This window comes from Peromyscus californicus, unplaced genomic scaffold, assembly GCF_007827085.1.
Source record: "Peromyscus californicus insignis strain IS unplaced genomic scaffold, ASM782708v3 Scaffold_4__1_contigs__length_199733344, whole genome shotgun sequence".
Lineage (NCBI taxonomy): Eukaryota > Metazoa > Chordata > Mammalia > Rodentia > Cricetidae > Peromyscus > Peromyscus californicus.
In genome coordinates this window covers 61,956,872-61,983,178 of record NW_026294562.1, presented here as the reverse complement: position 1 = coordinate 61,983,178, position 26,307 = coordinate 61,956,872, and the positions used below count along the sequence as shown (strand labels likewise).

The following is a 26,307-nucleotide window of genomic DNA, read 5'->3' as shown; positions in this document are numbered from 1 at the left end:
ACCTAAGTACCAGTCGCCCAGGACAGACAACTGTGGCCCTCATCCTCATCTTCTAAAATCCTCTGGACCACAACTGGGACATGAGATGGCAGAAGTCTTTGACTTCTGGTGGCGAGACTGTCCAGTAACTCCCTCCGTACTTGGTGTCCCTGTACCCTGCCTGGTCTTAGAGGGTGCACTAGTAGAGTTGGAAGACAAATGGTGGGCTCTGCCCCTGGGGGGCAACAGCTGAACATAGTGCTACAGTATGGCGAGCCACAGGAATATGAAATAGAAGTCCAGCTGCATATTATAAGCTATACCTTGACGAGGCCAAGGGTCAGTCGAGTGGGAAGCCAATCAGCAAGGTCTATTGGTGTTATGCAGCTTAATATTCAGTTGTGTCTTGCTATGAAATCCTTGTGCTCATAATTCTCCTAAAGTGTGTCTGTGTGTGTGAATCTCCGTTTCAAAGCACCTGGATAGTCAGTAGACAGAACCTTCTGCCTCTGAGCTCCAGGCCCCCTCTTTAGCATTTGTTTGGGTATCTGCCATTTGCAAATACCCTCCTTGAGCTACTTCCTAAGATAGAGTCACCCCCAAACAAAGCCTTAAAAGACAAGCAAGGAACAGAGAGCTACCAGGCCATCTGTTAGACCCTGAAAACCCCCAGCTTAGATAAACCATCTTTTCTGAGACTACATGTCTCACAGGCCACATGCCTACTAACTAGACAAACAAGCTTTGTTTTTGTGCAAATCAAGGCCTCCCCTCTCTCTTGCTCTGCCCCAGAGAACCCTTAGATCAAAGGAAGTTTCCCTTCAGCAGGTGCTTCAAGCTGTGATGCAGATTGACTAGCTATCAGTACTCTTCCCCCGCCCTGTCAGGAAACTGGCCACAGAGGGAAGAAGTGACAGTTTTAACTTTTAGTGACTTACAGACTTTTCCTACCTATCACCTGTGAGTCTATAGTTGATAGATTCGTAATGCCTTCACCTAACCACAATAAGGATATATTTCTAGCACACAAATTCCTTTTCTGATTTATCCCTACTACTAACTGACTCCACTCTTATCTTTCCCCTTTTGGGTTGCAAATAAAATTGCCAGGAAGCCTCTAGTTGGGACCCTACAATCCTGTGCTGTATACAAAACATAAGGTATAACTGTTTGGGATAGGATATAGACCAGCCCCGGAGAAGGGAGACAGAAGGACCAAAGGATGGGGAGGAAGGACTGAAGGATGGAGAATTGAGGGATGGAAGATGGGAGAAAACTAGGATTGGAGCGAACTAGGAATGGAGGGAACAGAGAATTGGGGGAATGAAGAATTGGAGGAATAAGGAATGGAAGGACTGAAGAATTGCGGGAACTAGGAATTGAAGATTGAAGGGATAGAGGGAATTAAGAATTGAGGGAACAAGAAGAAGGGAACTAAGGAAATAAAGAGATCTGAGAGAGTTGAACTAGTGACTGAACGATGGTGGCTGAGGAATAAACCAATTGAACTAAAGAGCTCCGAGCGACTGGATTCATTCCTGTGCCGTTGGTAGTGTCTCTCCTGGGCCCCTGGATCTGTATAAATTTAAGACTGGACCCTTAAATATTATACAAAACTACAGAGCCAGGCCTGCCCACTGCCCAGAGTAAGTCCAGTGGTTTATTCTCCCATCTAGGTGCTCTGCCTGGTGTAGCCAGGTTCTAAAGAGCGGTGGCACCACCTTATGGGGACAGTATGGGATATGGCACCAGCTTTGAAGGGGCATGGAAGCACATGCCTATAATCCCAGTACCTGGAAGGCAGCAACCAGACTGTCCACATCTAAGGATAGCCTGGTCTACTTAGTGAGTTCCAGGACTACATAGAAACCCTAAATAAAAACCAGAGCCGGGCAGTGGTAGCACACACCTTTAATCCCAGCACTCGGGAGGCAGAGGCAGGTGGATCTCTTGAGTTCGGGGACAGCCTGGTCTACAGAGGGAGTCCCATGATAGGCTCCAAAGCTACACAGAAACCCTGTGTCGAAAAAAATAAATGAATAAAAACCAGGCAGTGGTGGCCCATGCTTTTAATCCCAGCACTCAGGAGGCAGAGGCAGGCGGAAGCTCTAATGAAAAAGACCCCATGGACCCCTATTAGGGAGGATCACAGAGCAACTTTCCAGGCCCATTCCCCCAAATTCCCACCTTAAGTGGCTCTAGAGCTAAGTACCTGCCTGGGCAGTCTAGCCCTATCCTGGATGTGAAGTGGGGAGCAGCTTCGGCAACCCAGCACAGCTAGGTTCACACTTCCCCGATCAAGACCCATAAGTATTCTGCCACTTCTGGCAGGAGACGGGGCCTGTGGGAGCAGTGCTGCTTGAGGCTGACCTGCTTCAGCATGTAGTAGGCAGAACCTTGTGCCCATACCACCCCAATCCTCAACCTTTGGGCTAGCAATGGTGTGTCCTAAAAGGACATCAAGGTTTTGAGTCTTTCCAACCTGAGGACTCCAGGGATACTGGCCAGGTATTCATTATGTATGCTCTGTGGACCTCTTTCTTGTGTTTTTGGAGACAAGGTCTCTGTACATAACCAGGCTGTCTTATAGTTTACTATGTATGTAGACCAGGCTGCTTCTGCTGGGATTAAAGGTGTGCACCACTACATATGGCTACGTATCAGAATTTATGGCCAAATACTTGACTGAACTGGTGATATTCCATTGTAAAGAAACCACTAGCTGGGCGCAGTGGCAAACACCTTTAATCCCAGTCCTCAAGGTTTCATTTCTCTAAAGTAATTAAAATGTGTTTGTGAACATACCCCGAGCTCAGCTGCCACTTTTCCAGAGTTTTGTTCATTCTGTCTTCTCCAGCCTGCTGTCCCTTCTCCACCTAGGACTGGCCACTGGGAAGGTCCTTGGAGCAGAGCCCAGGCACACTTAGAGCCACCTCACTGCTATGGCTGTGTGGTGCTTCAGTATAGAATATGGGCGGTGGTGGCCTGTGCCTGCCTTTAATCCCAGCAGAGGCTGAGTTGAGGACAGCCAGGGCTACACAGAAAAACCCTGTCTTGAAAAACCAAAAGACAGAGAGAACATGAATCTCACATGGAGCCAGCCAATTAGAAGCTCTCAAACCCCATCAGCATGGCATCACCTCCCCAGTGTCTGAAGCTGTCCCCTAATTCATGCTAAAACCTCCTCTCCGCGGTGACAGTGGTGAGTGGGACTTCAGCTCCATGATATAATCAGTGATCTCTGACCAGGTTCCAGAGAGCAGATACCCCTTCCCATCAGGTAAGAAGCAAAGAGGTCTGAGCCAGGTAGCCCTTAACAGACACACCTGCCACACTATAACCTTGGACTTCAAGCTTTAAGATGTGTGTGAAATATATTTGTTGTTTACAGACCACCCAGTCTATGCCTGAACCAGCCAAGCCTAGGGCACAGCCTCAGATTTTTAAGTTTTTGTCCAGGAATACCCATCATTACATAGTGTTCATGGCAGGTGGGGCCGTGCATGGCTAGGGAGGAATCCAGAGACAGGTGGGCTCTCCTGCTTCTTTATTCCACTTGGTTCTGGACTTCCCTCATTCAAGATTTTTCACCGCCAAAAGGTGTTCCTCTAGGTCTCTGACACTGGTGCTACTCTGGAGCTTGGGATGTGCAAAAGTTAAGTGGAGATAGAAGTTGAGAGGTCCAGTTGGAAGACTCTATTCCAGGGCTAGAAGGCTGCTCACTGGTGGCTACAGTCCAGGCCAGGTACCCCAGGATTGACAGCAAACAAGCATGTCCAGGAGGGAGGTGGCTACATGTTCATATCAGGTCCTCAGCAAAAGCCTGTCTAGGGTCTGGGAGGCAGGACTCATCCATTCTAGGAGTAGATGAAACACCTGGGCCGAGGCTTCTGTAAGCCAGAGGCCATTGGACAGACTATGGGGTAACAGCAGTTTAAGGATCTCTAGGTGTGACACTCATATTTTTTCCATGCCATACGGGGCAGGGTGACATCACTGTGTCCACTCCAAGGGTCCAGAACCAGGCCAGGCCAAGCTGGGGCCTCTAGTACATTCAAAACCACAGGCCAGCAAGGCTTAAACAAGGGCAGACTTCTTCAGCAAGGATGCAGCCTGCTTAGGGCTAAGGAAACATACACTGTTCACCTTTGGCAAGATGAATTCAGGGCAAGCTCCAGCCTGTTGGTCCCTTCCCCATGGTTCCCACCAACAGCCAAAGGGATGGGAATAGCCAGAGAGCCATGGAAGAGCAACACCTCATCCTAAAACCCCAAGAATGGACGATTCTTCTTGGAATGCTCAATTTGCAGATCTCAGGGACTGCCTGTGGCCAGCTAAGATGCTCCACACTGTGTGCTGGGAATGGAGGAAGGAGTGTTCAGTTTACATTAAACTGATACTCTACAAGTCTTAATTCCTAGAGGCTTCCAGCATCCCACAAGGTCCAGATGGAGGCTTGAGGGCCCCATCAGGTAAGGACCAACAGAAGAGGCCACAGTGAGTTCAGATGTTGTCTCTAGGCCACCAGGATCAGGGACAGCATCCATGTTACTTCCTATAGGATAAACAACATATGGTCCAGACTCAGCACCAGCAGGTAGGGCATCACAGACAAAACTGCCCAGTAGAGGGAGCCAGTTACAAAGCCGGAAACCACCCAAACCCTTTCCCAGGAACCTCACCGGCTGCCACAGAGGAAGAGCAGGTTCTGGACAGCAGGAACAGTGGAGTTTGTGTTCTGGCCAGTGACCAGGTGACGGTCCAGCACCACATGCACAGCGTCAGGCTCACTGGCTAAGGCAGAGGGCACAAACCTTAGGCCCACAAGGCCTAGGCCCAGTCCCACTTCCACCCACGGAGGTGCTGTGACCAACAGGGGCCAGTAGCAAAGCCTGTCTGGGCAAACCATTCACCACAGGGGTGTGCAGGACCTAAGACACCAACCCAAGACACAGAAGGTGGCCCCACAAATCTAAGTGTAGGGGCACCAACTTAGGCTCACCACTGAAGCCAGCACCAGAATCCTTCACAAAGTCTTCAACAACCAGCGGCAGGCGGGCAAAGTCGGGTGCCCTGATGAGCTCGTACACAGAAGGCTGCAAGGGCAGGGCCTGAGTCAGACCAGCTAGTGGCTCTACCCTGTCCAGTGCCCTACTGTCCCCAAGACCAGCCCTAGAGACCAGGCAGGTCAAATCAAAGCAGCAGCCTCAGCTACCACACGGGGGAGATGCGCAAAGAAAGGCAAAACTCAATCATCTTTTGGAGACCAAGCCACCATGGCTTAGAGTGCCTGGCTCCCCCAGCATCAAGGCATAAGTGTGACCAAAATGAGATGGACTGGTATCCTCTGGAAGGAGTCCTTTCATGGGTTCCATGATGTTCATGTGAGGAGCTGAGGCTCACGCCAGAGGGTCTCCGGCTGTGCTTGCCATCTTACAGTTAGCACATACCACACGGACAAGGAGAGAACTGCTCTAGCAGTCTGGGGACTGGCCGGTCACAGTGCCTGTAGGAATCTCTTCCTGGTTCAGGTAGGAGTAAGGAGATAGGAAGGAATGGGACACTCACTGGCTTGCCCATGGAATACTCACCCCTGTCAGACTGTAGCCTTGGAACACCCAGGACCTGTCTTCATTGGTAGCACAGCACAGGGCAGCAACACCATGGCCAATGGCACAAATGGGCTCTAAAAGTAGCAAGGTACTCTGAGGCCCTGGGTGCTGTCTTGGATAGGGTCCCCGCCAAGTGTTCTTTCCCCCATGGTGGATGCTAAACGACTGGAGTTTAGAGCCCAGGCTGCCTCAGCTTTAAGATGTGTAAGCACACAGAACTCCCAGTCCATGTACCAGTCACTGCTTCACACTGCAGAGAAGCCACTGTGCAGCTGGGGGTGGTACTCCCAGGGGGTCTCCTGCTCTGCAATGAGGCCACCCTGGCTCCTCCCCAAAGGCAACTTAATGGCCAGTGTATTCCCATGGCAGAGGTAGCTGGGGACAACTGCTTCCTGTCTATGCCCAAGGACCAGTTCTCACCAACAAAGGACATTCTGGTCTCTGATGAGCATCCTACCCCAGCCTACAGATGTGCTTATCACAACAGATGTTGCCGATTTCCACTAGGAATCCAGACAGTATCCTGATTAACCTACCATGGACAGGGCTAAGAGGCCATGGTCACCAGCCCTCTCCGGGCCTTCAGAGGCTCACAGTGCAGAGGCTCACAATGCACACATTATATTTGGTGAGATCACTCTGTTGTGCACATGGACACAGAGCAAACTTACCTGTGTGCAGGGCAGAACCACTGCGGCTCTCCACGGCCATCTGAGGGGCTGATGAAATCACCAGGCACGCCCAGTCCTGAACCCCAAACCCCGCACTCAATAGCCACTCCATGTCTGCCTTCCAAACCCCGTCTCTAGTTCCCTGTCGCCCACTGTTTTGGCCACTCCCTCCTACTCTGCCTGCCAGCCTGTTCTCCAGTTTCTTGTCACCCACTGCTCTCTGAGCGGAAGTGCTGCAGTATCCGAGCCAGGGACCCACTGCTGGCAAGGTCAGCCAGGGCTCCAGGACAGCTGGGAATCAGGAGAGCATGGTACCGGGCACCTGCGGGGGAACCACAGGTCAAATAAGGGCAGGACCAGACACAGAGGTCCTCCACAGGGACCCACTAGCTAGAAGTTACCACGTGTCACTTTCACAACCTACCGTCTATGGACTCAAGCTTAGCAGGGCTGGCATAAGCTTTGAGGCGGAAGTCTTGTACCCAACGTGCATTGTTCTCGGTCACATCCACAAAGTCCATGGCCTTTCCCTGTAGAAGCAGAGCCTAGGTGAAGGGTCAGCACCAGCATCTTCCCCCACATTTGGATGACAGAGAACTCAGAAAGGCTGACAGATTTCAAAACAGCCCCTGGGGCACAAACACCTGCCTAGACAGTCACTTTTACTGGCTGGCTCAGGCAGGGAGCCTTCAGTGGCTATAGAGAGAGAAAAATCAAGTACAAGGTAGGCCCAGAGAACCAAACCACTAGTGTGCAGGAGCCCAGTACAACACAATGCTGAGGTCTTACCACAGGAGATCACCACACCCTGCTCCCCCTGCCCCCCACCCGTGGTCCCCAGTCTCCTGATTATAAAGTAGCAACAACTGTCCCACCCACCTTGTGACTTCGAAACATGCAAATACACAATGCACATTTGCCATGACCCATTTATATCTGAGGTTCCCAGGGCCACAGTGCAAGAATCAGGAATCTCTCCTATTAGGAGGATCTGGGCAGGACCCACACACTAGGGCCAAGTCTTCTTATCTTTCACTTATAGACTTGCAAAAGTCAAGCCACAATGAAAAAAGCTCCCTTAACACAGGTAGTCACAGTCCAGGGAACTGGAACCATGACTTAAGGATTCCACCAAGTTGGGATGTAGATCCCCCCTTATCTGGAGATAGCTCCCTCCTGGCCCTATCAACTACAGAGGGCTCGCTACACTCTCCTAGCCTCAACCCGAGAAAGGAGAGGAGCGCAGGAGTTCCCTGGAGAAGGGTGACTGTACTCACCCCAGGGGTGGCCACCTGGAGGTTGAAAGCAGCACTGGCCAGTGTGAAGCAGTGGAAGAAGGACTGGGCTGACACACCTGGGAGAGAGGGTTTTAAAAAGGCAAGGGCCTGACAGGGTCGGCTGGCCCATCCCTGTTCCCCGGAGACTGCCAATGCTCCTGGGGACTCTCCTGGTCCCAGACCCAGCCTCAGGAGCAGTCCATTTCACCCACCCCAGGGTCTACACCCTGGGGGCAGGACAGCAGCCATTTGGGTCCTCCCCTACAGACCCACCAGTATCCAAGGTCCCCGTAGCCTGGGGAGAGAAAAGACTAACAGGTCATAGACGTAAATGCAGCAGGAGAGCATGGTGTTTGGGGCACTCCCCATACGCAGGACACCGAGAGGGTCCCATCTTCCTAAGAGCCTCACCATGCTGTTCTCGGCACTCTTCTGCCCATCAAGAGGCCTTCCAAAAGGAACAAAGCCTGCCTATTTCATTGACTCCAGAAGCCGGGTGCGCACGCCTTTAATCCCAGCGCCTGGGAGGCAGAGGCAGGCAGATCTCTGAGTTGGAGGCCAGCCTGGGCTACAGAATGAGTTCCAGGACATCCAAGGCTACACACACACAAAGCTGTCTCGAAAAAGAACAAGACTTCCAGCTGATTTGTGGGTACAGCCTAGCCTCCCCTCAGCTAGGGCGTAGAGACTCACATCACCTTCTTAAGAGCAGTGATGTCTGTGCTGGTTTAATCTAAGGGCACAACCCTTTAGCTTCATCTTTCCCCCTCTCTCTCTCTCTCTCTCTTTTTTTTTTTTTTTTTTTTTCACCATTCCTGGAGGTACTGCAATACCAGGTCGATGCGTGGAGTGGGACGAGCAAGCTCCTATTCCAACTCCTAGTTCCAAAAATCCATGAAATATATTGTCCTCGGATAGAGGACGTATCAGATATTAAACTGATAAGGACAGATACTACACTTGCTTTTAGCCAAAAGGCCGAGAAGCGATTTCCCCTTTCTTTTTGAGATAGCATCTCATGTAGTCATTAACCTCTTTATCCTCCTGCCTCTAACTCCTACACTAGGCTTTTGCTTTGTGGGTTTTGTTTTGGTTTAGTTTTTAAGTCAGAATCTCACTATGTAGCCCTACTGGCCTGGAACTTGCTATGTAAGTTCCAGACTGGCCTCAAACTCCCAGAGATCCATCTGCCTCTGCTTCCTGAATGCTGGGACTAAAGACATGCACCAGCTTCTTTACTTTTATGACTTTATACATTTTCAGTGACCAAGCCCAGATTATCCCCATCAGCTCCTCAATCCCTCACTCCCAAACTCTCAAGTAAGACCTACCTAGGAGCAGCTGTAGATTCTCCAAACCCTGTCTTCCAGGGCGGAGCAGCACCCTCAGGCCCCTCCCATCTCCACCTGGGAAGCTTCTCTGTGGACCCCAGGGATTCATCAGTCCAAGATCCCGCTGTACCCTCAGGCTCATGCTCGCTTGAGATGGCTCTATACTGTTTGAGAGGGATATACCGGGCCACAGCCCTGAGCTACATCACCCCGCAGTGACTATCTTGGGCTAGTCAGTTCCCTAAAGACCCGTGAAGTAATCATCCGCCCAGCTTCTCAGACACACACCGGGCAGTTAGAACCCATAGCTAGGAGACCCCTTTCTGTGTGCGAGTCCCTTCTGTGCAGCTCTTTCGAGCAACCCCTTTTAGGATCGCGTCCTGGAGGCGCGTGAAGATAGGCCTAGGATCAGGACCCAGTAGAGGCAGGAACGGTGGGCAGAGTACCGAGCCCCTGCGGCTGACCTGGGGGCAGGGTCATCTCCGCAGTCGCTGGCCACCCCGCCTGCGAGCTCAGACTGCACAGGCCTGCCCCAGGGAAACAGGTGCAGGGTCCCAGGATCCCAACTCCGCAGGCACAAACGTTGACCTGGAGTCAGAACGGCAGGCCACTGCACCATACAGCTGCCCTGTGCGCCTCACCTTCGGAAGCGCCGCTGGCCACCAAGAGACAAGCAGGCCTGCTGGGCAGCCGCTCGGACGCCATGGCTGCAGACTCCCCTAATAAGAGCGGTAGGGGCGGTGTGGGGCGGGGCTCGCCTGCCGCGGGAGTGGAATGCGCGTGCGTGAGGTACGGAGGGCGGGGCTCGCCTGCAGGATGTGCCGGGTTGGGGGGCGGAACTTGCCTTCCGATGGGGGCCGCATGCGCGTGCGCAGGGACTGGGGGGCGGGACTCGCTTAAGCGGGACGCCACAAGTCCCTGAGTGCAGGTTACCCGATTGCTGGGGGCGGGGAAGGCTGGTGACCCTCAGGCGCACATCAGTTGAGCGCAGCGGGCTGGGCAGACGTTACTCAGGGTCCGAATTGGCCACAGGGCTACCGCGCCTTGGGCCTTTGTCCGCAAGTTGAGCCCGGCTATACTTGTCTGGGAGCGAAGAATGGTCAGACTGACTGGATGAGGGACACGGAAGTGGGTCGCATGTAGCATTTCCAAAGACGCCTGGGTCCCTGGAGTTTTGGATGAGCCTGGGGAGGATGGAATGTCACTTCCTGAGCTGTGGACGCCTCAACCTGGGGCCTGATGTTGAGTTTCCTTAGGAAAGGCCAGATGGTCTGGGGAGGCCAAGCTGTATCTAAAGCGATTGTTCCTTATGTTGCACCGCCTGAGTGTGGGGTTTCTGGTGGGGCCCAGGAAAAGGAGCCTGAAGCCCAGGGTTCTATGCTGTCTGGGTGGTGATATTTGAGGATTTACAAGCTAGAAGTCAGACCACAAGCTGGACCTAGCCACAAGGAAAGCCTTCTAGATCTGTAGACTGCCCCATCCCTAAAAACCTATCTGTTGAAGCCCATGAAGGGGCCCAGATTGAACATGGCCAAAGGTCCACGTGCTCACAGAGCTCCACCTTTGTGCTGCCCCCAAAGCAGTCTTACACCAGAAATGGCAGAACCTTCCATAGTCTTGGGTCTTGAGGAGGAAAGGATTTACCTCAACTCCCAAGTTTTGGATAAGTTTTGGGTGGTAAATAAAGAGACCACCATTTCAACTGAAGTGTCTGGACAAGGCAAATTTTACCCTTGACCAGGGGAGTGTGCTCAAGGAAAGAGTGAACACACCAAGCAGGAAGTGTGTTTGGTTCTTCCTCTAACTCAGGTGGTGGCTATGTCTTTTCCGAGTTGGCTGGAGTCTGACCTCACAATATCATTCAATTGGCTGGTCTGAAAAGAACCGACAAAAAATGGAGGAAGGTGAAATGGTCCCTGACTGAAGGAGGGTCACTGTTTCAGGCCATCATATTCCTAGAATGGCCAGGAGCCAGGGCTGTTACGTAGAGAAAAACCAAAAAAAAAAAAAAAAAAAATTGAATTCTTTATCCTAAACACAAATTTTATAGTATTTGATAGAAAAGAATGATATTTGATATTTCTTACACAGGTTCCAGTCCTGGGAGGTCAGGGCAGGAACTGAAGTAGAGACCATGAAGGAACACTGCTTACTGGCTTTTTTAGCTACCTTTCTTATACAACCCAGGCCCACCTGGCCAGAAAAGGCACCTCACACACTGGACTAAGCTCCTCTCTCCCGATCAATGAGCAATGGAGAAATGTCCCCAGATATGCCCATAGTCTGATAGAAGCAATTCCTCAATCGAGGTTCCCTCTTTTCACCTATGTCAAGTTGACAACTGAAGCTAACTATGACACTTCACTGGGGGTATCTACTCATCCCCCAGCTTGTCTCCTTGAACACTGGAGCTTGTGAAGCCATTATCTGGTTCTGAGTGAGAGCTGGAGGAGAAAGCTGGGGCTCCATCTCGGACACCAGCAGCAAGGCTGTTGTGTGTTCAGTGTGTCCAAGGGTGGTGGTGTGTACCATGCCTGACAGATGATTCAACATGACTAGGAGGAAGTTACCTAAGTATTTCTATGACCTGTATCCAGAGTGGCATGTTTGTGAGTGAGCAGAACATCTGATTTCCAGAAGAGCCTATGAGGATTCTCAGGATCCACGTGGAGTTCAGCATTCAGGCCCAAATAGGCAGCTGTAACAGACAAGCAGTGCTTGGCCAGGAGCCATGCTCTGGATCTATCTGATGTTCCTAACCCACCCTTCCTTTGTCTGCTGTGATCAGTGGGAAGGATTTGAGGTCCTAACACATTACCTGGGGTCGGGCCCTAATGTGGAGTTACCTGCCAAAGTGCCTGTTGCTGAGCAACATCCCAGATCTTTTGCCCCTAGGGCCTTCCTGCTACAGTGACTAGGCCCTGCCCCTCCACCCAGTAGCATCCTTCAGGGCTGACATCTGGACCTGGATACCTGGACAACATCAGGGCTACTGTGGGGAGTAATGGGCAGGTTTTGCCACTTGAGACAGAGCACTAGAGGCTCTAGGATGTCCTTGGGCAAGACCCATGACCCCATCATGAGGGATGCTCAGTGCCCCCTCCTGCCCTGTAGAGCTTTCTCTCAGTCTCCTTCATGGTCATGTCAAAGGTCCTGATTATGAGGCTTACACACCTGAGCCCTGGACATGATACGCTAGGACATCAGACCCATCAGCAAGTACACCTGTGGTGCAGGTGGGGGAGGGTCAAGGACCACACATGTAGAGTCTGCTTGTGTGCAGAGACCCTGAGCCATAGGAGCTCTTGATATCGATGGCAAGTTGAGCATCAGGAAAAAGGATCTCCTTTAACCAGCAAGCAGGAGGCAGAGGCAGGTGAATCTCCGAGTTCCAGGACATCCAGAGCTACATAGTGGACCCTATCTCAAAGGAAAAGCCACACATTTCTTCTTCATATTCAGCCCCTGCTATAGTGGGTGGCTGTTCCAGACCTTGAAGCACTGCTGTGGTGGTATTGTGTTCCCCAAAATATTGTGCACCCTAATAAACTTATCTGGGGTCAGAGACAGAACAGCCACTAGATACAAAGGCTAGAAAATGGTGGCACTCACATCTTTAATCCTAGCACTCCAGAGGTAGAAATCCCTCTGGATCTCTGTGAGTTCACGGCCACATTGGAAACAGCCAGGCATGGTGACTCACGCCTTTAATCCCAGAAAGTGAGCCTTTAATCCCAGGGAGTGATGGCAGAAAGGAAAGATATATAAGGCGTGAGGACCAGAAATTAGCAGCATTTGCTGGTTAAGCTTTAGCTGGTTAAGCTTCAGGCTTTCACACAGCAGTTCAGCTGAGAGCCATTGGGATGAGGACACAGAAGTATCCAGTCTGAGGAAACAAGACCAGCTGAGAAGTTGGCCAGGTGAGGTTAGCTGTGGCTTGTTCTGTCTCTCTGATCTTCCAGAATTCACTCCAATACCTGGTCCGAGTTTGATCTTATTAATAAGAACTTTGTAAGATTCCTGCTGCACGCTGCCCCTAGTGAGGCAGCAGGTAACTGCTGTACCTGCCTATGACCTGCCCCTGGGATGTGGCCTCTTTGGACTCTTAAGACCTGAGATGCGTATGTGCTCGCACTCTCTTGTTTACCTCGTGATCTTGGCTGGATTGTAGACCAAGTCAGAGTTCTCCAAAAAAACACCTTGGACTGTACCTCACCTGTCCTGGATCCTGTAACCGATCCTTTTGTTGGTTGTAAGTCGCCCCAAAATAAACCTCTTTTGACTATCAGATATACTACGTGGAATTGCCTGGTAATTGCCGCTTTACCCTGCTTCTGTTGGATTGTAAGGGTAGGTGAGAAGTCCTAGGAGACTCCCGCCCTGCTGGCTAACTTGTGCTGCAAGTCCTCCTGCCTGCTGTCACCCTGCTGCCTCTGTGACTCCTGTTTCCGAGGAGACCTGGGCCCATTCCTGGCCTCTGTGCACATCTGGGAGCTCCTTTCTATCGAACTGCCAACCATCTCAAAGTCTGGGGCACCAGATGCAGCATCTGCTAAGTGCTGCCTTTGTGAGGACACGGGTATTGCCCTGAGTGCCCTTCTGTTAGTTCAGGTGACCATCAAGTGGACTTGATACGAGGACTAAGTGTTCTGAGGCATAAAGTTCTCTTGGGTTTGGGGGACAATCCTTATCATGTAAACACTTCAGGGTGGAGGGTGGGGAGCTGCCTAGAGATGAGAGGTGGCTCTCAAGTAGCCTTCAAGAGCCAGATGAAGCTGGGCAGTGGTCGTGCACGCCTTTAATCCCAGCACTTGGAAGGCAGAGGCAGGAGGATCTCTGTGAGCCTGGTCTACAGAGCGAGTTTCAGGACAGCTAGAGCTGACACAGAGAAACTGCTTGAAAAAAAAACAGAACAAAAAGACCCAGATAAAGCCCATTCCCCATTAGGGCTCAGGTGGGTCTCTCCTGGGCCAAGTGGACTGGGTGAAGTCTGGAGCCTCCAAGGTAAGTCGTGCAAAGCTATACGAAGCAAGCAGCATGCACCAAGTGACAGTCTTGCTGTCAGGTATGGAGCTGTGAAAGTTCTTTCACCTAAGGTGGGTCCTCTGCATCACTGGTGAGCATCACCTAAGGTGGGTCCTCTGCATCACTGGTGAGCATCACCTAAGGTGGGTCCTCTGCATCACTGGTGAAAATGCTAAAGCAGCTGACTGGCCAGGTGTCTAACCTGTGGGCAGGTAATGATGGCATTGTGGCCCAAAGTAGGGTGATGTGGCCCCGAAGCAGGCACAGAGGGTCCCTGTGAGTAACAAGGAAGCAGAGGACAGGTCTAGGAGCTTTACTCAGACACTCCTAGATCCACGGGGCTGGAGGGGGCAGGGGAGACATAGCATAGGTGTGTACTCCTCTCCTACTGAGTAGCTTATCCATCCTGGAGACAAGAGACACCTCATCTGCCCTCTGAGGATTTGACTGTACTGTGTCCTTTTTCCTTCTTGGAACTGTAAGGCAAACAAAGTCAGTCACCATGAAGCAGCAAAGGAGGTTCTGTTCTTGGCCAAAGAATAAGAGAAGCCTGAGTGGAGCTCAAATCCACTTCTCAACTGTGGCCGCTGGAGGTCATAGATCAGGTAGGTAGGATGTGTGTGTGTGTGTGTGTGTGTGTGTGTGTGTGTGTGTGTGTGTGTGTGTGTGTGTAAGCAGGGTATCTAATCTAAGCACAGGTAGAGATGTCTATCTTCTTATCCTGATGTTTTTATTTTCTCTTTCCTTCCTTTCTTTTTTCCTTCCTCCTTCCTTTCTGCATGCCTGCCTTCCTTCCTCTTTCTTTTTCACTGTGTAACCCAGACTGAGTACTAGGTTTGGGATTACTGGTGAGAATTTTCTACCAATTGGGTGCTCCTCTCTGATCCTCTTACAGTCTTTTCCGGCGATTGTCACGGTGCTCATCATGTGTTAAAGGGCAGGGCCTTTACTGAGTATATACAGAGTAATTAGATGGGAAGGAGCTTAAGGTGAATGGTTGGTTAATATGCCTCTATTGCAGCAGAAGCCTGGCTCCTCTGCTTTTATCTCCTGCTGTTCCTGAGGGCTGAATGGGCAGCTGGCCAACTTCCTTATGTCTAGGATGCAGAAAGCACCAACAAGCAGGTGTTTATTTGTTATTTATTATTTTTTCTGAGACTCACCTAGAACTTACCATATAACCTTGAACTCTTTTTTTGTTGCTGTTGTTTTGTTTTTGTTTTCGAGACAGGATTTCTCTGTGTTGCTTTGGCTTTGCATGAACTCACTATATTAGACCAGGCTGGCCTTGAACTCACAGAGATACGCCTGCTTCTGCCTTCCAAGTGCTGGCATCAAAGGTGTGCACCACTACCTGCTCCGTTAACCTTGGACTCTTGATCTTCCTGATTGTCAGACCACCTTGCAGGGCAGGCTGGAGCCAAAGATGGGTGAGGCCACATCTTACCCAGGACTGCTTAGTTATGTATATCTCTTAGGCTCTAAACCTAAACCTCTTGCTGGGACTCCAGAGAGACTTGGGGGCCACTGAACACCATTGTTTTCATTCACATGGAATAAATCTCTGATTTTCACTGTTTGTTTCTTTTTGTTTGGTTTTGAGACAGGGTCTTACTGTGTAGCCTTGGCTCTTCTAGAACTCTGGAACCAGACTGACCTAATCCTGCCTGGGTGTCTGTGCCTGGTTGTGTGTGTGTGTGTGTGTGTGTGTGTGTGTGTGTGTGTGTGTGTGTGTGTGTGTGCGCAAATGCTGAATACTGGGACTACTTGGTCTTTTGTTTTTTGGGGTTTTTTTTTATTTATTTTTATTTTATGTGCATTGGTGTTTTGCCTGAATGTATGTCTGTGTGAGGATGTCAGATCCCCTGGAACTGGAATTACAGACAGTTGTGAGCTGCCATGTGGGTACAGGGTATTGAAACCAGGTCCTCTTGAAGAGCAGCCAGTGCTCTTAACCATCTCTCCAGCCCCCTATTTTTTTTTTTTTTAAGATTTATTTGTTTATGTATACAGTGTTCTGCCTGCATGTATCCCTGCAGGCCAGAAGAGGGCACCAGATCTTACTACAGGTGGTTGTGAGCCACCATGTGGTTGCTGGGAATTGAACTCAGGACCTTTGGAAGAGCAGCCAGTGCTCTTAACCTCTGAGCCATCTCCCCAGCCCCCTATTTTTGTTTTTTTTTTTAATGTGGGTTCTTGGGGAGGGTTGCACTCAGGGCTTCATGATTTCAAGGAAAGTGCTTGTCCACTGAACTACCTCCCAGCTCCTTACTTGCCTTTACTTCTTTAGCTTGCATATTGGGGATGAGTGACCAAGCCTAGCTTGTTAGGACTGTCAAAGGCCAGACTTTGAACCAAACAACTCCTGGAACAATTAGTTTAGTAAGGCTGCTGACGCAAAACAGGACTTTCACTTCAAAGTGAATAAGAGATGTTTATTCTGAACCAAATATGAGTGATCATGGTCCAGGAACGCCAGTCAGCTTACCCTGAATGGGTTCCAGTGTAGAAGTGGTTATATGAACTATAGTTATAAAACAAAAAGTCATAAATCGAGGCATTTGCCAGATATATTGGTATGGGGGCATCAGGTAGTTAGGTAGCTGAGAAATCTCTGCTATAAATTTCAGATGCAGTCTGATGACATTCCTAGCTTTTGAGTTGGTAGAAGTTAGAGTTAGTACAGTCCAAAGGTTCTTCCTGATAAAAGGATGTCAGATCATAGGCAGAGATGGACAATGAGTAACTACAAAGGGAACTAAAGATAGCCCAAAATAATTTGGCTCTGGATCTGGAACATTCCCACTCTACACAGTTAATCGTGAGGTTCTACTCATACAATAAACCTTGTAGAATCTTCTTTTTTTTTTTAGTGATTTTTATTTTGTGTGCATTGGTGTTTTTTCTGTGTGAGGATATTGGATCCCCTAGAACTGGAGTTAGAGACAGTTGTGAGCCACCGTGTAGGTGTTGGGAATTGAACTCTGATCCTCCAGAAGAACAGCCAGTGCTCTTAACCCCTGAGCTGTCTCTCCCACCCTGCCTTGTAGAATCTTTAATGTAGGTGTGGTTTTTTTTAGGGTGTGTGTGGGGGTGTGTGTGGGGAGGGGGGATGTGGGGAGGTGGGGGAGAATCTTGAGTTTGCAGGTCTAAGCAAAGTTGGCCTTTCTTTCCACCTGCCTCCCTTCCTCCTGTCTACATCTAAAGGAAGGCCGAGCCGAGAGGTGATCACAGTCAAACTGAGGAGCATTTCTGGGGTGTGGCTCCCTACATGAGCTGCACATGGGTGCCAGAGGGTACCCACCACGAGTGTCTCTCGGGAGTCCCCTGTGTGTCAGTGGCTCATGGGCAGGAAAACCGCTTTACACTGGCACAGAGGCTCAGAAGACACAAATGCCGATGGCCAGAGCTCTTGGGGCTCATGAGCCTGGTGGGGACATAGCTTAGAAACAGGTTCTTAGAAGCTGCTTGCGCTGAGCCTGTGAAATAGCCAGTGGGCAAAGGCCACCAAGCCTGACACCCTGTGTTCCATTCCTAGGACTCACATGATGGGTGAAGAGAACGGACTCCCTTCCACAAGTTGTCCTTGACCTTGCATACACACACAAAATAGAAATAAATTTTAAAAATTAAGCCGGGCAGTGGTGGCGCACGCCTTTAATTCCAGCACTCGGGAGGCAGAGCCAGGCGGATCTCTGTGAGTTCGAGGCCAGCCTGGGCTACCAAGTGAGTTCCAGGAGAGGCGCAAAGCTTCACAGAGAAACCCTGTCTCGAAAAAAACCAAAAAAAAAAAAAAAAAATTAAAAAACTTTAACTAAAAAGTATCCCCCACTTGGGCCTACAAGGTAATCATGATAACTAATTTTGATTGTCTTAAATGATAGGTTTCAGCATCACCATAAAAACAAGCCTCTGGGCATGTGTAAGAGAGTTCCTAGATTAGGTTAACTAACATGAGAAGATCCACACTAAATGTGGGGGACATCATTCCCTAGGCTGGGACCCCAGACTCTGAAAAGGGCAAAGGGAGCTGAGAGCCAGCACTCATCGCTCTGATTCCTGACTTCGGATGCAGTGTGACCAGCTGCCTCATGCTCTTGCTTCCTGCTTCTCCCACCATGATGGACTGCACCCTCCATTTTCACCATTGGCACAGAAAGCAGCTGAGCTGGCCTGCTGGGGCTGCTGGAGCTGAGTGACATCCTGGGCTCACCTCTAAAGCAGAGCTCCCTCCAGCCGTGTCTAGCCCATGGACACCTCTGTGGAGGTGACATGACCTACCAGAACATTTCTGTTCCGTGGTTCTGCGTGTGATTTAGCACACATGAGCATGTGTTTAAAAATATACTGGCCGGGCGATGGTGGCACACGCCTTTAATCCCAGCACTCGGGAGGCAGAGGCAGGCGGATCTTTGTGAGTTAGAGGTCAGCCTGGACTACAGAAGGAGTTCCAGGAAAGGTGCAAAGCTACACAGAGAAATCCTGTCTCAAAAAAACCAAAAAAAAAAAAAAAAAAAAAAAAAAGTTTAAAAGTATACTGAATATTTTTCTACATGTTTGGCTATGAAAGTTGTGAAAAAAGCAATTGAAATCAGCCCCAGGACTGCTGAGAGTTTTGGAGCTTTTTTTTTTTTTTTCCGCTTCTGGAAGGGTCCTCACTGTACTCAAGCTGAAGGTGCTGTGAAGCATGAGGGCCTGACCTCTGGGACCTCTTCACCTGGTCAGGTGTTTGTTTTCTCTGCTGCAAACTGGCTCTTAAGCCTTGCTCACGGTAGGCAAGGGCTCCACTGCCGGTCTACATCCCAACCTCATTGTTTTGTTTTTGAGACAGGGTTTCCCTGTGTAGCCCTGACTGTCCTGAACTCGCTCTGTAGACCAGGCTGGCCTCGAACTCACAGAGATCCTCCTGCCTCTGCCTCCCGAGTGCTGGGATTAAGGTGTGCATCACAGCCCAGCCCAAGCCTCATTTCCACGGGGATCTCACTGAATTTCCCTTTTATAGTTTGGGCCACCCTTGTATTTGTTACCCTCCTGACTTGGCCTCTCCGTAGCTTGTGCCAGCAGGTCCAACCTTTTCTGGTTTTGTTGTCGTCGTTCTAAGATGTTCTCATGTTGTAGCCCAGGCTGTCTGAAACTCCATCCTCTGACCCTGCCTCCCAAAGGCGGAAATTACAGCTGTGTGCCCCGTGCGCATCTTGCTCCCTAGTTCTAGCGTCCCTCTGGAAGTGAAGAAAGGACCTGCTGAGCTGCAGTCACAGGTGGCAGGCTCAAGCTTACACAGGCTGCACTAAGAGCAAGAGGAGATGGTGTCGCAAGTTCATAGCAAGGGCTGTCTGCTCTCTGAGGCAGGGGCCATCTTGGCTCTGACGAAATAGAAAAACACCTTGAGAGCCCTGACTGATCACCCACTGGGAGCCTACCTGCTCAACTGGATTAAGTGAGTACATGCTGAGATTGTTGGACTAGAAAATAGATAACATGGCAGGGTCTCCTAACAAAGATTCCAGAAGGTAAAGGGACAGTGTGACATGATGTTTAGTAAACCTCTGTGCACCAGCTGAGAAACCATTTGCAATAAACTACAGCATTAAAGGCTTAGAATGTAAAATGAATAATCAAGTAGGGGGAGTAGCTCAGTCAGGTTACCTGAGTTGGATCCCCAGAAACCACATCGACAAAACAAACAAATGAAGAATGAAATGAGCTGGGCAGTGCTGGTGCAGTCTTTAATCCCAGCAGAGGCAGGCAGATCTCTGTGAGTTTGAGGCCAGCCTGGTCTACAGAGTGATTTCCAGAACAGCCAAGGCTTCACAAAGAAACCCTGTCTTGAAAAACAAACCAAAGCCAAACCAAACAAACAAACAAAAAGAAAGCCACCACCACCACCACCACAACAACAACAAATAGACAAAGCCAGGTATGGTGACTCAAAACTGTAACCCCAGCACTCGGGAGAGGAACTCTCAGGGCTGGTAAGCAGACAGTCTAGCTTAGTCCCCCACCAGTGAGAGATCCTGTCTCAAAACAAAAAAGTAGATCAGGGCTGGAGAGATGCCTCAGTAGTTAAAAGCACTGGTTGTTCTTCCAGAGGACCTGGGTTCGATTCCCAGCACCTCTGAGGCAGCTCACAACCATCTGTAACTCTAGTTCCAAAGGATACTATACCCTTTTCTGATCTCTTGCTGTCAGGCATGCAAGTGGTACCCAGACATACATGCAGGCAAAATGCTCATACACACACAATTTTAAAATTGAGAAACAAGGTAGATAAATTAAACAGCGCCTAAGGTTTGATACCTGAGTTGACCTCTGGTCCCCGTCCCCTACTTGTAAGATTGGTTTTAACTAGGCATGGTGTTGCAAGCCTGTAGTCTCAGTGCTCACAGTACTCAGGAAGCTGAGGCAGGAGGTATAGATTTGAGGTCATCCTGGGTTACATATTGAGGTCCTGTATATCCTAGCAAATAGGCTATGGAGAGGGTTCAGTAGTTAAAAGCACTTGCTTCTCTTGCAGAGGACTCAGTCGGCACATACACATGGCTGCTCACAACAGTTTGTAACTACAGTTCAGGGGATCTGATGCTCTCTTTGCCCTCCACAGGCACCAGATATATGTGCAGTGCATATACATACATGCAGGGAAACATTCAACTGATTTTTTGTTTGTTTGTTTGTTTGTTTGTTTGTTTGTTTGTTTGTTTGAGACTGGGTCTCTGTGTAGCCCTAGCTATCCTGGAATTCACTATGTAGACCAGGTTGGTGTCAAACTCATGAAGATCCACCTTCCTCTACTTCCTAAGTGCTAGGATGGAAGGTATATGCTACCATACCTGGCTTAAAAATTAACAACAATGTTCCAGGACAGCCAGGACTGTTAACACAGAGAAACCCTGTCTCAAAAAAATAAAAACAAGTGAACAAAAATTAACAACAACAGGCAAATAACAGCAAGTAAATGACCTCTTGGTGACAAGAAGTCCTCTTACTAGGCTCTACCTTGGTGTCCCCACTACCTTCCAGGGTTACACCAGTTGACAGCCAAGCCTGCCGTACAACAGTGCCTACAAAGAGCATTCCAGGTCCAAACTAGAGACTTCCATTTCTGCTTTGCCTAAGGGGCCAGTATTTTCTTTTACTGAGATTTAATTTTTTTTATTTTTATCTATCTATCTTTTTTTTTTTTTTTTTTTTTTTTTTGGTTTTTCGAGACAGGGTTTCTCTGTGCAGTTTTGTGCCTTTCCTGGAACTCACTTCGTAGACCAGGCTGGCCTCGAACTCACAGAGATTCGCCTGCCTCTGCCTCCCGAGTGCTGGGATTAAAGGCGTGCGCCACCACCGCCCGGCTAATTTTTTTTTTATTTTATGTGCATGGGTGTTTTGTCTGCATGTGTATATATACCATGTATGTGCAGCTTGATTGCCTGGGACTGCAGTTACAGGTTGTCAGCAACCATGTAAGCATGTAAGCAGTGAGAGGTCCTCTGGAAGAGCAGTGGGTACTCTTTTTTTTTAAGATTTATTTATTTATTATGTATACAGTGCTCTGTCTGCACGGCCAGAAGAGGGCATCAGATCTCATTACAGATGGTTGTGAGCCACCATGTGGTTGCTGGGAATTGAACTCAGAACCTCTGGAAGAACAGCCAGTGCTCTTAACCTCTGAGCCATCTCTCCAGCCTCCCAATTTTTAATGAGTTTTACATGTGTGGGTGTTTTGCCTGTATTTATGTCTATGTACCATGTGTGTGCCCATTGCCTGGAATCTCAGTTACAGATGGTTGTTAGCCATCACATTGGGCCTGGGAGTCAAACCCAGGTACCCTGGAAGAGCAGGGAACGCTCTTAACTATTGAGCCATCTCTCCAGCCCCAGGTACCAGTATTTTAAAAACAACCTAAAGGTGCTTTAGTAGAGAATCCATAAAGGACTAACAGCATGGGAAAAACATCACTTGGAAGAGCCAGCTCTCAGGGGTTCACCACAGCAGAAACTCAGTTACTTTGCAGCCTCCCAGTGCAGTAAAATGCCTGGAAGTGCTTGTGTGTTTCAAGGTGTGAGGCAAAGCCCGGGCAGATGTGAGTACTGGATGAAGCAGTGAATGTCCAGACAGTGCAGCCTTAGCACGTGCAGGGAGTGAGTCAGAGGTGGCCATGTGTCCAGCATGTCCACAACAGCCTGTCTCCAGGAAGCTCCGGCTCAGGCAAGTGCCAGCCTGGACTTGAAAGAGGCACTTTGTATAGATAGTGGTCAAAGGGAAACCAGGAAGAGTGGTCCATTTGGGATATCTTCACCCCACTGGAGTTGTCCAGAGTTGAATGGAATGGAATGTGTTATGTGGGCAGAGTTACTACTCTGAGGAGGGTGGGCACCAAGAAATTGGAAAGAAAAAAGCACCAGCTCAAAGCTTCCGGGAGAAGGGGGTCAACAAGCTCCTGCCTGCTAGCCTTAGTAGCCCCTAGCAGGGGAGAAGGGGCCCAGGATGATAGATTCCAAAATGAGCTTTGCTCAGCCCGCTATCCTACAGCCTCACGCACAGCTGGAACCTGAGAGCAGGTCCTGTGTGCTGAACACCAGATCAGAATGGGCTCAGAGAGCTGTGGAGGAGAAGTGACCAGAAGAAGAACCCTGCTTCAGCTTCTGCATTTCATGGACAGAGAGGCCCTCCTTATTGGCAGGCAGTTTATTTATTTTTTCTTTTGGTTTTTCAAGATAGGGTTTCTCTTTGTAGCCCTGGCTGTCCTAGAACTCGCTCTGTAGACCAGGCTGGCATCTAACTCAGAGATCCGCCTGCCTCTGCCTCCTGAGTGCTGGGATTAAAGGTGTGTGCCGCTACCTCCTGCCTGGCAGGCAGTTTCTGTTCCAGTGCACTGGAGACAGCAGCCCAGGTTGGGAGGGGCTGCCATTGTGAAGTTCCTGGATGTCCATCTGGGTTCAGGCTCCCACAAAGGCCTGGAAAAGGGGAGGGTCTGGTTGGGTCTGTGGGTACACATAACCCATAAGGATCAGAGCATGAAGGAGGACCCAAGACTTTCTACCTGTTCCCTGGAAAGCCCACATGATGAATCTGTGGCCCCCACATCCCCAAGCAGGAAGTCTCTGCCCCTCCCAGCCCCATGCAGGTGAGGACACCAGCCCAGCCTTTATATTGTAACAGTTTATTTCAAACTCAGCCTCCACTCAGGCCCAAGGTCCCAACAGCCACTGGCCAGGTGAGGGCAATGTTTCCTTAGAGCCCACTGCAGCCTTCTGGAAACCTGCCCACTGTCACCACACCAAGGGGCAAGCTGGGGCCAGATGCACTACGGAGGGGCTGCACAGCAGGTCTTCCTGCAGGCAGTGGGTGACTGTCACCCACTGGGCAGTTCTACTCTACCTGTGTTATTGCATTTATACGCTGTTAGACTCAAGGGGGTGTTGGGTGCAGGCAGGCAGGGCAGTCTATTGGGGGGTATTGGGCTGGCACAACTGTAATGTAGATCCTCCATATTTCCTACCTCCCTGCCAGGCTTTCAGTCCCCCGTCCCCCCCCCCACCACCACCAAAAAAACCCAAAAAACAAACAACAACAACAACAACAAAAGAAAAAACCCAATTGCTGCTCTGGGCATGGAATAAGGTGGTCCTAGCCTCAGGAGCTCTCCTGGGGCACATATTGAAAAAGGGAAGGGGGGGGATCCCACCCCAAATTTAGCTGTTAAGCTTTGCATTTCCACTCAGCCAGCACAGGGGACAGTGGGTGGAGGTAGCTCTGCAGATTCGAATTCCCACCTCAGGTCAGTCCCCCTGCATCAGGCCCAGACAGACTGCCCCCAGCTGCACAAAAGGGAAGTGGGGAGAGTAAAACAGCCACGCCCTTTAATATCCCCACAGGGCTAGCCTACTCCACCACTTATCTTTCAGAGGCCACACCCAGCATCTGTTCCTAAATGTCTAGTCCAGGCTATCCCTTCTGTCTCATGCTAGTGCTTCCTGCAAACTGCGGAGCTGGGCTCTTGCCCCAGGACTTGGGAGAGAATGTGCTGGGGTCAGTGGAGATGGGCTCGCTGTCTCTCTCTCTCCTGCTGCATGGATGTATGTAAGCATACATATACGCGCGCATGTGCGTGTGTTTGTTTGTGTGAGTGTGTGTGTGTGAGAGATGTATGTGTGTATGTATAGATAAGTATCTAGGACCTTGCATGCACTATATATTCAGGTCTGTACAGAAAGTGGCTCTGTGCCCCCACCTGGACACCAGGCATCATTTTTTCCGGGCTAGGAAGACCACACCAAGAATTAGGGCCATGGTGGCCACGGCCACACCCCCAGCCACTAGCAAAGGGGTCAAGTTCTCACAAGGCCAGGGACCTCGGCCTCCAGTGTTAGACTCATCCTCCTCTGCCCCATCCCCAGGACCCTTTGGCTCTGAGGTTGCGTCGGGACTGCTGGGGGCTGCAGGCACTGCGGGGGCTGGCTTCAGGTTGCTGTGATTGTTGAGAAGTACAGGGTCTGCCTTGGCCGGTGTCTTCTTGGTAGTAGCTGGCCCAGGGGCTGCTGGTTGCTCCTGCTTCTCTGTTTGGGTGTCCTTCTTCACAGGCTTGGTCAAGGGGGCTTTCCCATCAGCAGCTGGAGTGGCCTTGGCCTCAGCTGTGGCCTGAGGCATCTTGGTGTCTGGCTTGGGGCTGCTGGCTGATTTTCCTCGGGACTCCATGACAATTTGTGCTGTCAGCTGGCTTGGGGCTTGTGGGACTGGCAGGTGGCTGGATCACAGTGTCTCAGGACAGCTCACCTCTGGGCATTATACAGGTCTGGAGGGAGACACAAATGAGGCGGTAACAGGGACAAGGCACTTCCTGTATAGCTCACCTGGCTCTGCCCTTGCCCCTTGGAGATACCCTTCTCAATTCCCTGGACTCTCCAGGAACTCCAGCTAAGGAGCATCCCGTGAGCCCCGTCCCTCCTCTTCCAAGGCCTGGCCCCTATCTGCGTCTGATCACTCTTGGAGAAGCCTCTCCAACTACTGAGAAGTTGGGAGGGGGAAGGACCAGAGGCCTCAGTTTCCTCACCTATAGTCTAGTCTTGCTTCGCATGCACTGTGTCTACCCACACTGCTGTAGACATATGGCTCTAACCCTGGAAACTGGAAGAGAGAGTATGTGCTCAAGGGAGGCAGGAAGGAGTCGTGGTAAGCTCCCACAGAGCTGAGTGCTGCGTGCTCTCTTGGGGGCTTGTCGCTGTTTCACAGAATGGGATGCTACGGAGCCTTGTTCTCAGCCTGACCAGAGTCTGAGAAGAAGGGAAGGACAGGGGAAGGGGCCCAGAGTCTACGTTCTCAGATTCTGTCAGGGGGAGAGTGGATCCAGGTCACCAGGACTATCAGGACAAGAAAGGGATAAAATGGAGGCAGAGAAGCCATTCGGGAATCTGCTAGCCTGTGCTTCTGGTCAGCCATCAGCCCCACCCAGCTTAGATCCAGTGCCCTTTCCTCAGCACAGGCCTCCGCTTCATCCAGCTCAAGGGCAAGTGTTCCTCGCTGAGCTCAAGGCTGTGCTCTGGGAGCAAAGAGGGTCCCTGGCAGTAGCATAGAGTGGGGTGACACAGAGTATGACTACAGAAAGGCCTCACCTTGATTTTCTGCCTGGGAAGACTGGGATCTGGCTACCCTGCCCCACAGTGACTCCTGTCTGGAAGACCCAGGACCACCTGTCTGCCTCCACCTTGGGAGGGCAACTGGCCCATATACAGGGAGGGGGAGCCACTTTGAGAAGCCAGATCTCAAGCTCCAAGCCCCCTACCAGGCGAAATGAACACACTGAAGGTCATGTGAAGGTCACCCCATGATGGAGATGACCAATGCAGAAACCCAGATACTGCCCACCTCCTAGGAAGCCCTAGCGTCTCCTCCATGCCACAGTTCTGGAGAGAACACAGCCATTGGGCATCAAGTTTGCACAGAGCAGAGCTGCCCCTGGTTGTTTTTGGCTTGCACTTAATATCCCATGCTTCCAGTTTCCTCCTCGGCCTCCCCAGGGCTGCTGAGCCCGGGAGAGTAAGGTGCTCACGCCACAACCCCAGTGACCTTCAGGGCCGAAACACTACTGCTTGGCCACCAGACCCGGTGCCCCCAACCCCACCCCATTTCCCCGGCCCGGCCCGCCCTTGGAAGGGCCTGTCGTCTTACGTCTTCCTTTGGGCCTCCAGCTTCTCTCTGCGCATTCGCTTCGCGGGCTGGATGACAGCGGGCGGCGGCTGCGGATACCGAGGAGTGCTCAGGAGTTTCCCACAATGCACCACTCTGGGCGCAGGACCGGAGGACCAGAGGCAAGGGGAGGAGCGGGTAACAGCGACAGCGGCTGCGTCAGTGGGGCCACGCCTGCCTGCTCCACCCTGGGAACCCTGGGGGTGGGGTAGGGTGTCTCTATGCCTAACTCCA

General features: G+C 50.6%; 2 protein-coding genes and 1 non-coding gene across 5 annotated transcripts; all 3 read right to left on the bottom strand.

Moving 5' to 3' along the window:
- Positions 1-3,509: 3,509 nt before the first annotated feature.
- On the bottom strand, positions 3,510-9,642 carry Gatd1 (glutamine amidotransferase class 1 domain containing 1). Of its 3 annotated transcripts, none has more exons than XM_052761984.1 (8): positions 9,512-9,642; positions 7,540-7,616; positions 6,687-6,792; positions 6,477-6,584; positions 5,571-5,665; positions 4,982-5,075; positions 4,662-4,769; positions 3,510-4,534 (listed from the first exon to the last, which is right to left on the bottom strand). In XM_052761984.1, exons 1-8 carry the CDS (start codon positions 9,573-9,575, stop codon positions 4,368-4,370), a joined length of 819 nt encoding a protein of 272 aa, XP_052617944.1. In that variant the 5' UTR covers positions 9,576-9,642; the 3' UTR covers positions 3,510-4,367. The 3 variants fall into 3 exon arrangements, with proteins under 3 accessions (XP_052617944.1, XP_052617945.1, XP_052617946.1); XM_052761985.1 differs by having other exon boundaries at positions 4,416-4,534; positions 4,662-4,773; XM_052761986.1 differs by lacking the exon at positions 3,510-4,534 and having other exon boundaries at positions 4,658-4,773.
- On the bottom strand, positions 8,339-8,529 carry LOC128095895 (U2 spliceosomal RNA). Its single transcript, XR_008213487.1, has one exon. It is a non-coding gene; the product is annotated as a U2 spliceosomal RNA (small nuclear RNA).
- A 13,389-nt stretch (positions 9,643-23,031) lies between the features above and the next one.
- Cend1 (cell cycle exit and neuronal differentiation 1) lies at positions 23,032-26,189 on the bottom strand. The gene is made up of 2 exons (XM_052762901.1): positions 26,056-26,189; positions 23,032-24,682 (listed from the first exon to the last, which is right to left on the bottom strand). The coding sequence occupies exon 2, from the start codon at positions 24,583-24,585 to the stop codon at positions 24,136-24,138; it is 450 nt and encodes a 149-aa protein (XP_052618861.1). The 5' UTR covers positions 24,586-24,682; positions 26,056-26,189; the 3' UTR covers positions 23,032-24,135.
- Positions 26,190-26,307: the final 118 nt, after the last annotated feature.

What these genes read in the sequence shown, in the direction of transcription:
- Gatd1 (XM_052761984.1), bottom strand. Translation starts at nt 9,575, where the DNA reads ATGGCGTCCGAGCGGCTGCCCAGCAGGCCTGCTTGTCTCTTGGTGGCC. An exon ending in GGCCAGCGGCGCTTCCGAAG is followed by an intron (nt 7,617 to 9,511) that starts GTGAGGCGCACA and finishes CCTCTCTCCCAG; the next exon opens with GTGTGTCAGCCCAGTCCTTC. An exon ending in TAAGCTTGAGTCCATAGACG is followed by an intron (nt 6,585 to 6,686) that starts GTAGGTTGTGAA and finishes GTTCCCCCGCAG; the next exon opens with GTGCCCGGTACCATGCTCTC.
- Cend1 (XM_052762901.1), bottom strand. Translation starts at nt 24,585, where the DNA reads ATGGAGTCCCGAGGAAAATCAGCCAGCAGCCCCAAGCCAGACACCAAG.